This window comes from Podarcis erhardii (assembly GCF_964252035.2).
Source record: "Podarcis erhardii genome assembly, chromosome: 10".
Classification (NCBI taxonomy): domain Eukaryota; kingdom Metazoa; phylum Chordata; class Lepidosauria; order Squamata; family Lacertidae; genus Podarcis; species Podarcis erhardii.
In genome coordinates this window covers 29,862,401-29,874,969 of record NC_138500.1, presented here as the reverse complement: position 1 = coordinate 29,874,969, position 12,569 = coordinate 29,862,401, and the positions used below count along the sequence as shown (strand labels likewise).

Here is a 12,569-nt window from a genome sequence, read left to right as displayed (position 1 = left end):
GATCAGAAGGTCGGCGGTTCGAATCCCCGCGACGGGGTGAGCTCCCGTTGTTCAGTCCCTGCTCCTGCCAACCTAGCAGTTCGAAAGCATGAAGTACAAGTACATAAATAAAAACAAAACAAATTCCTTCCAGTAGCACCTTAAAGACCAACTAAGTCAGTTCTTGGTATGAGCTTTCGTGTGCATGCACACTTCTTCAGATACCTCACTTCTTCAGACACTTCAGGTATCTGAAGAAGTGTGCATGCACACGAAAGCTCATACCAAGAACTGACTTAGTTGGTCTTTAAGGTGCTACTGGAAGGAATTTGTTTTGTTTTGACTATGGCAGACCAACACGGCTACCTATCTGTAACAAGTACATAAATAGGTACTGCTCCAGTGGGAAGGTAAATGGTGTTTCCGTGCGCTGCTCTGGTTTGCCAGAAGCATTTTAGTCATGCTGGCCACATGACCGGAAGCTGTACACCGGCTCCCTCGGCCAATAAAGCGAGATGAGTGCCGCAACCCTAGAATCGTCTGCGACTGGACTTAATGGTCAGGGGTCCCTTTACCTTTACCTTTACCTTTACCTTTACCTTTATTATATCTCTCTGCCTCCTCTTTTCCAGGCTAAACATACCCAGCTCCTTCAACTGTTCCTCATAAGCCTTGGTTTCCAGACCCTTGATTATCTTGGTTGTCCTCCTCTGTACACATTCCAGCTTGTGGAATATCCTTTAAGAACATCCTTCTTAAATCGTGGTGCCCAGAACTGGACACAGCATTCCAGATTTGGTCTGACCAAGGCAGAACAGAGTGGTACTGTTACTTTCCTTGATCTGGATTCTGGACGCTATACTTCTGTTGATGCAGCATAGAATAGCATTAGCTTTTTTTGCTGCTGCATCACACTGCTGACTCATGACAAGCTTACGGTCCACTAAGACCCCTAGATCCTTTTCACAGGTACTGCTAGTAAGCCAGGTGTCCCCCATCTTATATTTGTGCATCTGGTTCTTCTTGCTTAAGTGCACAACCTTACATTTGTCCCTATTGAAATTCATTTTGTTAGCTTGGGTCCAATTCTCCAATCTGTTGATGTCATTTTGAATTCTGATTCTGTCTTCTGCAGCATTAGCTACCCCTCCTAGTTTGGTGTCATCTGCAAATTTGATGAGCATCCCCTCAATTCCTTCCTCCAAGTCATTTATAAAGACGTTGAACAACAGGCCCAGGACAGAACCCTGCGGCACCCCACTTATCACTTTTTCCCAGGATGTCAAGGAACCATGACAAGTGAGTACTCTTTGGGTTCGGTAAGTCAAATCCACCTAACAGTTACCTTGTTCAACCCACATTTTACCAGCTTCCTCACAAGAATGCCATGGGAGACTTTGTCAAAAGTCAAGATACGCTATGACCACAGCTTTCCCCTGATCTACCAAACTTGTTCTAACCATGTCTACTTGGAAGCCAGCTGCATTGATCTGAACCCAAAGCATGATTCTAAACATGCTTACCTAAGTGCATACTACTGAATCTGATAAAAGACTCTACTCCCAAGCAGACATGCTCAGCATGGTACATGCACACACAGAGAAGCAAGAGTGGGGAAGACACACTTTCCTTTCCTATTCCCCATAAATTTCTCCTCGCCCCCCTCAAATGTTCAAGCTCTGAGCCTGAGCCCTTCAGCACCTCTGGGTCCCTCCTGATTGGTGTCTTTCACGCAGGCTGCAATGCATAAGATAATAAGTACATTAGTGGTGGGTTTATACTGGACCATCCATCCATCATTCTGCTTTCATAGTTCTTCGGTGATGCTTTCCCCATGTTATTGCATTCTTGCCAACCTGACATTCTTACACTATAGTGCTGCAAAAGCAGGGCACACAAACCCAGAATGGTTGCAGTATGAAAAGTTACAGGATTTCAGCAGGAAACTATGGGACACAAATCATTTGGAAATGAAGCAGTGTGCCCGCCTCAAAACTTTTGCAAGCGTAAACAGCCAGGCAGTGGGATCGCATATAACCACATTGATTCTGTCATGAGCACAAATAATCACAAATGCACAAGAAAAAGGGCATATGGAGCCCATAGTAGGCATAGTCCTGTAAGGGACTGGGGGATGCACGCAATGGCATTTTTTTGTGGATCTGTGTTCTGGCTTTCAGCAGGAACAAGATTTGTGCTATCAGCCGTCTCCCATGTCACTCTGAAAGCCAACTTCCTCGCTTCTCAGAACAGCACAAACCTGGTGTTTAAAAACAGTGCAGAGAGTCTTTAAAAATATAAAATAAAAGCACTGAACAAATGTTTGGTTCAATAGACATGTGGTCTCTTGTGGGGAGGGGAGGAAACAAAGCAGACATGTCTGAAGAGAGAGGTGGTGGGGCGAAGAGGAAGCAGCAATCCACAGGATGTACATGTATCAGGGCAGGAAAACAAAAACCCCAACAGCCACTTCTCTTTCCAGGTATTTTTGTTTTTATTATCATTATTCATTGCATTTATCAGTCACTTTCCACAGAACATCTCAAAAGCAACTTACAAAAATAGCAGCCCACAGTACAAAAATGTTTTAAACCAGTTAAAATACTTGTAGCAACATCAAAAAGTGTTGATGTTCCTCAACAACAACAACCACCCCAAAATAACAAATCCCCCCCCACTCCATGCTTCCCAATATAAGGCTGACCACCAAAGAATTAACTAGCTAAAATACCATCAACTGCTGCAGAAATTAATACTGCCCAGGAGAAGAAAGACACCTTCATCTGGCAATGAAAATACGTTGATGCCAGGCAAGCCACTCTGGGGAAAGCACCTCACAGACGTGGGAACCAGTACTGAGAAGACCTGTTCTTACCACGTTCTGGACAACACAGAATAAGGCCTCTGATGATGACCTCAGGCTCCAGTCAGGCTCGTATGGGAAGAGGGGTCTTGTAGAAAATGGGATCCCAGTCTGTATAAGGCTTTACAAGTCAGAATCAGCACTTTGAATTGGACCAAGAAACACATTGGTAGCCTCTGTAATCAAGCCAGAATTGGTGTTACGTGTTCAAAGCACCTGGTCTCCACCAATAAACTGGCTGCTGAATTTTGCCCCAGCTGTAGTTTCCCCAAACCATTGTCAAAGGCAGCTCCACATACAATGCATTGCAGTAATCCAAGCATAAGCATACTAGGGCATAGCCTGTTGACACCAGGTTATCCCAGTCCAGATAGGTCATAGCTGGGGCAACAGGTAGAGCTGAAAGAAGGCATTCTATGCCATTTGCGTCTCCGGTGACAGCAATGGAACAAGGAGTATCCCCAATCTGTGCATCTGATTATACAGTGGGGAGATACAGTTGCACATCACCTACCTGGACCAAGGAACCACCTAGTAGCCGTATCTCTGACTTAGCTGGATTGAGTTACAGGTAGGTAGCCATGTTAGTCTGCCATAGTCGAAACAAAATAAAAAAAAATCCTTCCAGTAGCACCTTAGAGATCAACTAAGTTTGTTATTGGTATAAGCTTTTGTGAAGAAGTGTGCATGCACACGAAAGCTCATACCAATAACAAACTTAGTTGGTCTCTAAGGTGCTACTGTAAGGGGGGGGGGATTATTTTGTTTTAGCTGGATTGAGTTTCAGTTGTTTTCCCTCATCCAGTTGTTTACTGCAGTCAGGCACTGATTCAGTAAATCCATGGGGGGATATGATGAATCCCTGTGAGAGCCCACAGTGAAGGCTCCACAGGACTGAACAATAATTCTAAGCATCACTTTTTGGAGTGGACCACCCAAACAGGAGAGGAACCGCCGCAAAACAGTGACACCCACTTTTCATTCTGACAGAAGGTCCAGAAGGATACCATGCTCAATGGTATCAAAAGCAAACCAGAGTTCAAGGGGAACAACAGCATCACCCTTCTCCCATCTCTCTCCTGATAAAGATAATCATACAGGGTGCCCAGTGTTGTTTCAGTGCCTGAAACCTGACTGAATTGGATCCAGAAAAGCAGTCTCACCCAAGCATGCCTGTATCTGGTCAGCAACTACCCACTGAAGAACTTTGCCGAGAAAGAGGTTGTTTGCCACCAGTTTGTAATTATTCAGCTAGATCTTCCAGATCTAGGGACGGCATTTTCATGTTTTACTGCCATCGCCATTAGCTCGTCTGGGACCACCCACTCTTGTCAAGAGACATTAATAAATTCTCTGACCCAACTGACCATCCCTTCACTGCTGGGTACATCCCTATGCACCCCTTATTTCTACAACCATTTGGTGGCTTCATTAATAGTTTTTGTAGCCATTACCCAAGGACAGGGTGTAAATGGAACCATTAAAATGCAGTCTCAGCTGGGAAACGTTGACATTCTCACTGAGAAATTCTGGGTAGTTTGCATGTTTTGAGAAAAGCTTTCTAAAGCCAACCCATTCCACATCTGATGCTGATGGGGATAGGACTGTGATGCCAAGAGGCACTGCCCTCCATTTCAATAATCTGCCTTGGATAATTAGTAGGTTACAGTCCCTCGTGTGTTGTCACAGCCAGTTGATTGTTGTCAGTTGCCCCAGAACCTTCTTCATTCATTAGCTCTCTCTGATCTGAGATGGCCGTGTCTTCTAACTGATGAGACCATGCCTCAGGCACCCCTCCTTCAGTTTCTTTCAGCAACAGGCCTTGGTAGCATCGGATATTTTCCTCATGGAGTTGGGTTACCTCAGTGTTCCCTCCACAGAAGCCTGCCGTATGGTTGGCTAAACCATTGTTGACATTGGCTACGTGGACCTTGTTGCCTGCTCGCCTCTTCTTGTTCTTGTCCTGGATGAGGAGGCAGGTGAAGACCTGCTTGAATCTCTTGCGGAAGTGCTTGGAGATGAGAGCGTAGACAATTGGGTTGAGGCAAGAATTGGCGTAGGACAGGCAATGGGAAGCCAAGCGGCAGGCGTAGGTGGCCCGGTTAAAGGGGAAATAGCCAAACCAGAAGCACAAGATCACTAGGTGGTGGGGCAGCCAGCACAGGCAGAAGAGGACGGCCACTGCTATGATCATCTTGGTGACCCTGCGCTTGGCTTTACGGGACTCCGAGATCCTCTCAATGGGATCTACAGCGGTCCACAAAAACTTAATGGTCCTAGCATAAGCCAGGCTGACAACAAAGACTGGGAGGACATAGCCAAATACGAAGGTGAGGATGTCCAAGATCTTTCGGCGCTGGTCCTCCCAAATAGGGACACAGATGGGCACCTCCTGGTAGTGGACTATTTGGTAGTAGCTGAGATACGGTCCTGCAAAAAGCAGCGACAGCGTCCAGATCATTACAATGGCAAGAGCTGCATTGCGAGAGGTCCGGAGATCCCGGGATTTCAGGGGGTAACGGATAGCCAGATACCTGGAAGCAGAGTGGGTGTGGGGTAAAGGGGTTAGTTTCTTGAACACAATAAATTTTGAGAAGCCCCCAAAACATCACCTTCCCTTTCCTATGGTTGCTTCAGTGCCTCACCACCTTATTCTCATTTCCACATATTATCTCAGGTCGCAGCCATACCATATGTTGAAAAAGCACATGACTTCCCCCAAAGAATCCTGGGAAGTGTTGTTTATTGAGTGTGTTGGGAATGGTAGCTCTGTGAGGGGGTAAACTACGGTTCCCATGATTCTTTGAGGGAGGCTATGTGCTTTAAATGCCTGGTGAGGATGTGACCTTGGTGACAAGCCAACAGAGTTATTTTCTAGGCTCTTCCCAAAACTCCTTAAGCTTAAACTGCCAACGAAAACTCCAAATTGGGGCCCACAACAACTTATGCAGATCTAGGAAGAGCTTCCATAATTCACAAAGCTTTTCATATGTGTACAATGCGTTTCCTTCCTCCTTCAATGTGTTTCCTTCCTCCTTCAATACAGAAAACTGAGTGCAGAAACACATATGCCTGAGGAATGCCAAGAATCCAAGTGAACTGGGAGATTGCATGTTCAGGCACAAATTTATTAAGGTGCCCCCTATGCAGAAACAGCAAGAGGTGCTAAGTGGGATTAGGTTGTTAAGGACAAAGGAATGGAGAAAACTTGAGAAAGGGTATTGAGAAAATGTATGTGGAGCAGGTTTGGAAGGATCTTTCATTTTTCTGGTATCAAATTCAGCTCTCCACAGTTTGCAGCAATTTAAGATTCATTCATTTATTTTAAATCATCATGGAAATTCGTCAGCATTTTAGTGAAAATTTCTCCTGCTATAAATATTTTTCCATGCAATCTTTTCTTATAACCAATCTTCCCTAACACAATGCTATTTTTGGTGATGTGTGCATTTTAATACACACTTTACTTTAGTATATGCATCTTTGTACGCTGGAAAACTGACTGCAAAATTCAGAAAAGCGTGACTTTGGAAACAGAGCTGTGTTTCTGTTCCCAAGCGCAGATTTGGTAGGTTGACCTTTAAATGCAAAGTGGATCAAATTTCTCTCCCATCCCTGAAAGGTATTCAAAGGAGCAAGGTCCTTTGTCCTCTACTCCTTCCTATGGAAGAAGTAGGATCCTTCTACTGATCAAGCAATATATTGGTTTGGAGGACAGAGAGGGAGACATGCCAGAGAGGAGGAGTGCTTGTATTTACCTGTCCACAGAGACAGCTGCCAGGGTGAAACTGCTGGCATACATGGTGAGGTAGATGAGAAAGTGCACTGCCTTGCAGGCAAAGGCACCAAAGAGCCACCCATCCAGCGTGTAGATGGTGGCCTGGAAGGGGACACAGAAGACAATGAAGCACAGGTCTGCCACCGCCAGGTTAAGGATGAACAGGTTGGTGGTGTTGTATTTCACCTGTCCATTGCGCAACAGCACAGCCAGCACCAAGCCGTTCCCTACTGTGCCCACGAAGAAGATGAGGGAGAAGACCACCGGCACAATAATGCCTGCAGTTCGAGCTTCTACGCTGTCTGAAGATGTGTTCCAGCTGTCTGGCATCTCCCCATCTGAGAGAAAGGGGCCTGGCGAAAGAGGAAGAGATGAAATGAACAGAGGTAAAAGTAGGAAATCATGGGACAAGCCCTGCCTCAGATCCCTGCACTAGTTTCCTGTCCGAGCCCGGATCCTGCACATGCTTCTTGTCCCTTCAAAGCTCTCCAGGGCCTTGTCTTCCATTGTCTCTTGTATCCCAATTTATCCCTGCGCAGGATATTCACTCCTCCAGCTCTACCTTCTTCACCAGCACACACACAGCAAACATACACATAATTCCATTTTTCTCTCGTGTGCGTGCGCGCACACAGAAACACACACTCATAAAGACACCATCATATACCATCATAAAATTGTACCACACACAGGATTGCTTTCAGTCACGTTTTATTAACAAGTGGGGAAATAGCCCAGATTTATCAAGATGTGAAAAAAGAGTAGCCAACCAAGAGGTTGTTGTTGTTTCATATATCATCTGGACCTGTTGATTGCCCCTTCAGGAATACCAGGAGGCAGATATAACTGCAAGTTATAGGAACCATTTTATAGGAACCTTTTGATGATGGTTAAAGACGGCCTTAAAATGGTTCTCCCAAACCCTGGCAGGTACATGGCAAATAGACCATTCACATTAAGGACTAAAATTCCCGAAGCTAATTGCCCAAAGTTTTCAGAATTTTAAGAATGGGAGGCCAGTATCAGTTGATGCCATTAACTTAATACAGACTGAACTGTGAGATTTATAGGGGTCTTGTACTTTTTTCATGGATCATAATAAGAGGTATCAAAATACTTCTGTCATTCATATGATAATTTATATATCGGGTATGCGATTTACTCCTAAGAATCTCTTTATCAACCAAATCTTGTACAAATAGCCATTTCAGAAAGCATGCACTGGATTGACAATCTGAGCATATTTTAGACACAATGGATTCAAGCCTTAATGTACCGTGCTCAAGTGAAGAGTCTGCTATTATTCTGCCTAAGAACTTCTGTATGGTGTCTTGAGAACTGAATTCATATGCCAGCCACAGCTCCAATAAGCAGGAAAGATTACATTAGATCATGATGCATCAAACACAACGAATATCCCCTCACACACACAAACACCAATGCAATTCCAGTGAGGGCAAGATACTAGAGTTGGTTCCCAGTTCCTTACTTGCCCATTAGCCTGGATTGGTCAAATTCTGAGCATTCAAAAGCGGAATGTTCAGGAATGGGTTATGGCAGGCAACTTGCACTTTTCAGACTCTGTTGGGTACCAGCATGAAACAAGTTAATTTAACAGTGACATCAGGATCTGTAAAGCTCCTCTGTGATGTAAATGGCTCAGATTACATTGGCATGAGACTGGATTAACTCTAGGTCACTCTGGGTGTCTGGGGTCAAGACCCCTTTCTCCTTCAGCAGGCACAAGCCTTAACCCTGAGCGCCAATCCATCGTGGAGAAAGCCTCTGCCAAGCACCACTTGACCCTCTTTAGTTCATTACGTCCCCAAAGCTCTTAAGCCTCTTGTTTTGGTGAATTAAAATGCCCACCTTTGTTTGACAGGACTCAGCTGCTGCAACCAGCCTGGAAAAAGCTGGAAGGAGGGAATAGAACATTTAAAGAGAATGGTGGTGAAAAGGGAGGGCAGGCCTGGATTGCATTTTGAGGTTGTTGATTAATCATAGACTGGAGTTGAAGTATCTCTTTTAAGGTTGTATTTCCTCCCTCTGCACTTTTAACAGTGGCATGTTGAACAGATGCAACTTTTCCCACCTGCAGACTGTATCTTCATCCAGGAAATCTGAACCTGCTGAATTCCTGCAGGGTAACCTGTGCTTCCAGGAATGGGATTGGTGGGGCGGGGGTCATGGCAGCAGAAGTGCTCCGTGCACCTAGTGCCTTTGCCTGCCCTCACATTCCATGGGGAAGCGAGTGCCAGACTGCCAGGCAAACTGCGATGAGAGCCTGGTTCCTCTTCCAACCAAAGAGGAATGCAGATAATGAAATTCCCCCATCATTATCTGATTATCTTGGTCTGTCTCGCTGCCACAGTGTTGGGAGACTCTGTTCCTGGCGCACTGGAAACAGGAAGCCTCCTGCAGATACCATCTTATCAGGAGAACTATCCCACACAAAGTAGGAATTGGGACTTTAGCATGGTAGCACCTACCCTTTGGAATTCCTTCCTTTTGAATATGTTAAGTAGAATTGTTTAATTGTACATTGAAATGGAAAATGACTCTGAATATGTATTGCTAAAGGGAACACTGGAGAAATTCCACTGAAGAGCTTTCTGAGCAATAGGTTGATCATTAACTTAGGATGTATCTCTGCTGCTCTCTCACGTGGTGTTTAACTGTAAATCACATGGGAGGTTTATTCAGTTACAAATCACCATTTTGAGGGAGTCTGTGTTCTCAAGCCAAAGGTGAAGACAAAGGTGTTCTAATGTCTCCCCTGGAAAGAAAACAGCCTCCAGGTTAATGGATGTGGGAGAGAGAGAGCTCTGTGCATCAGCTCTGATTATAAATAGTATTTCATATTTGTAAGAAGCTGAAACTGTCCTTGGACAAACATATGATTTTATGTAACTATTCGGATGTATCATTATTTGTTTTTGTGACTGTTTGAACAAAGTTCTGTTAGTAAAGCTTTAAAACCATATTTTGGGTCTGGACAATTTTTATTCCAAGAGTTTTGATTCATCCTATTGCTTCAAGCTGCATAATATTAATATTTGCAATAGAATACTAGATTGGCACCATTTCTGTTGTCTTTTTGATGCCTATAGACCTTCCCTTTTCAGCAAGATTTTTAAGTTGAAATCTTTCCCAGTCTGCCTCTGTATTGGAATTGTTTTAAAGATATTTTTACTCTTCCCCCTACCTATAGTTTGCTGTCCTGGGCAGGATATAAAATTAATAAATAATAAACAAAAAAACAAAAAGTCATAATCTATTTCCGATCTTAGCATCATTAGGCTGTGGTAGTAAATCATTTACTCTATACTAGTTTTGGGACTAAAGCTGCACCCCGTGCCAGCAGGGGCTGATGGGAATTCTAGTCCAAAACACCTGGAAGGAACAAGTTTGGCAAAGGCTGCAGTATGATCTGATGCACACAACTGCCTTGCCTGTAGCAGCTGCTTTTATATTGCTTTTCCCTGCACATGCTGAATGAATAATTTTATTTGCTGGAAGCGGAAGCGAATTTTTTGAACACTACCAATCAACCTACATGTAAGTGGCTTATGGTGGCGTACAATATTCCAGGTGCTGCTTGTGACAAAATGAGTCCAACCACCCCATTTGTTGCGAATGTGGGATTGCACACAAATGTGTGCCCTGTCCCTAGCTGGGTTGAGTATGGCAGCTTTCTTCAACAGAACACACACAGCTTGGAGATGTGAAGTTTGATCCATCCGAGCAGCCAATAAAATCACATATGGTTTAGTAGAGGATTCAGAATCAGAAAGACTTTGCAATGTTAAGATGCCATTTTCGGAATTTGGGAGGTGGTGGGAATCACTCAGAGCTGGGGTTGGGTGGAACTCACATGGTTTTATAGCATGCTGAAGATTAACATTGAACATGGCTTTTAATTTCTACTGTAATGTTTGTGTCATGCATCAGCTACACTCATAATTAAAATATAAAACATTAGCAACCTCTACAAAACTGAGAGTGGGTAGGGGGAAAGGATAGATCATTGCTACAGGAGGAAGAATGCTGTTTTGTTTCAGCTGTGATTTGCCTCTTTAGCCTTTAAGCCTTTCCGCATGTATACCAGAAAGATTGCTGTGTGAGCAAGGTTTGTGCCTTTGCCCCTCCTTCCCATAATTCTCTTGAGCCCCCCACCCCCGCTTGCTTCCAGACTGCACTCGTTCTCTCCACAAGATCATTCTTTCTTTAAAAGAATAGTCATTTCCTTATTGCAAAGGGTTGCGTACATAATAACCCTTGTAAGCCAAGTATCACAATGAAGAAACTGTATATTTATAAATCATATGGCAGAGCTTATAAGATAGAAGCTACAATATAGCTACAGAACACCCAACATTCAAATACATCATTAAAGTAAAGCCATAACATATCCACGGCTGCTCATCGCTTGCCCAAAGAGAAGATGCTCAGACTCTGACTGTTCACCTGTCCCATTGTGGAAGGTGCCATTCCCCCCCCCCCCCCGCTTCCCGTTCCAGCCCATCTGCCTCACACTGAACAGAACTGTCTCTGAGCTGGAATAAAGACGCAGCCCTTTCCGATCTCTTACTTCCCTGCCTCTGAAGAATACAAGAGAGTGAAGCAGCATCTGCTGAAATTCTTCCTTCGGTACAGCAATTAAAAGCAGGCAGGAGCCTTGCCTACTGAATTTGGCCACTCTAGGAGGAACTCCACACACACACACCCTCCTGAAAAACTCCCTTTGAGCCACACTGGGGGGAGACAGGGAACCCTCCCCTTGTTTCGATACCATTTCTATTTTTTGTTTTACTTCTCAAAAGCTGTGTACTCACTTGTTAGGAAAGAGGCGAGATCCTCCTGGCCTCCTTCGAGTCTTCACTATCCGGCACCGATGCTTGGGCAACACGAAGAAGCCCTTGCCCTGCTTCTCTCCAGTGCCAAGGGAAAAGAAACTGCCCGGAGGGGACTCTGCAAGTTGAGGTGCTCAGTAGGTCTTCCCTGTGCCTCTTCCTCTTAGCTACTTCTCAGTGCATCCACCTTGCTGCATCTGATTTCTTCTTTCTCTCTCTCTCCTCCCTTGATGTCTCTCTCTAGATCTCTGCTCCCCCTCTCCTGCTCTTGCTGTGCCAAGCCCATTGATCCTTTTTTTCTTTCCTTGAGGTTTGGTTGGGTGTTAACCCTCCTATGGCCAGATCTCCAGTACTATCTAGCTGCCTATCAATCCACCTACTTACCTTCCTAATCGAAATGTCTATCTGCTTATCTACCTACCTAATCTATTTTATCTGCCTATCTATCTGCCTATCTGTCTATCTATCTGATCTCTCTGCTAGCCTCCTTTCCTGACACAGCTGGTTCTATTCTTCAGGGATCCAGGGGCATGAAGATGCGAATATATATCCATATATCATGGGTTGCCCTCCACACCCTCTCTACGAGCGCTGCATATTTTACCGCCGGCTTTTAAGTGGCAAGATCACTTTTGCAGCTACAGCCAAAGAACGTATTTACAAAACCATCTTGATAGCCAATGGGGAAAGAGCATATTCTGCCCCCTCCGTCTCTCCCAAGCTGTACAAAAAATGCAGGCATGCCAAGGATCAGGCTGCTAGCAGGCACTGGGGACATCTAAGTTTCTGAGTACTTCTTCTTGTTCTATGCTTCTGCACGTGGCATTGAAAGCCACCAGCTCCCCTTGGACTTAGCATCACCGCACAAAGGCTTCCCCAGAGCTTTTCTCACAGCCTATATGAGCCTGACCGTTGTGTTTCGTTTCTGCCAGGCTCACTGGATCCAGGTGCTGATGGAAGTCATAATCTAAAACATCTGGAAGGCACTAGCTTGGCAAAGGCTGGCATAAATCCTGCAGAGCCCGTTACCAGATTCTGAAATGTGTAGTCTGGAACATCTGGAGGGCACCAGCTTGGCAAAGGCCGACTTCTACAA

The 12,569-nt window shown here is 44.7% G+C and overlaps 1 protein-coding gene across 3 annotated transcripts; it reads right to left on the bottom strand.

The window, feature by feature from the left end:
• Positions 1 to 3,547: 3,547 nt before the first annotated feature.
• GALR3 (galanin receptor 3) lies at positions 3,548 to 12,071 on the bottom strand. Of its 3 annotated transcripts, none has more exons than XM_081878761.1 (4): positions 11,456 to 12,071; positions 8,490 to 8,533; positions 6,601 to 6,973; positions 3,548 to 5,376 (listed from the first exon to the last, which is right to left on the bottom strand). In XM_081878761.1, exons 3-4 carry the CDS (start codon positions 6,948 to 6,950, stop codon positions 4,506 to 4,508), a joined length of 1,221 nt encoding a protein of 406 aa, XP_081734887.1. In that variant the 5' UTR covers positions 6,951 to 6,973; positions 8,490 to 8,533; positions 11,456 to 12,071; the 3' UTR covers positions 3,548 to 4,505. The 3 variants fall into 3 exon arrangements, with proteins under 3 accessions (XP_081734887.1, XP_081734888.1, XP_081734886.1); XM_081878762.1 differs by lacking the exon at positions 8,490 to 8,533 and having other exon boundaries at positions 6,601 to 6,722; positions 6,807 to 6,973; XM_081878760.1 differs by lacking the exon at positions 8,490 to 8,533.
• Between the last annotated feature and the right edge of the window lie 498 nt (positions 12,072 to 12,569).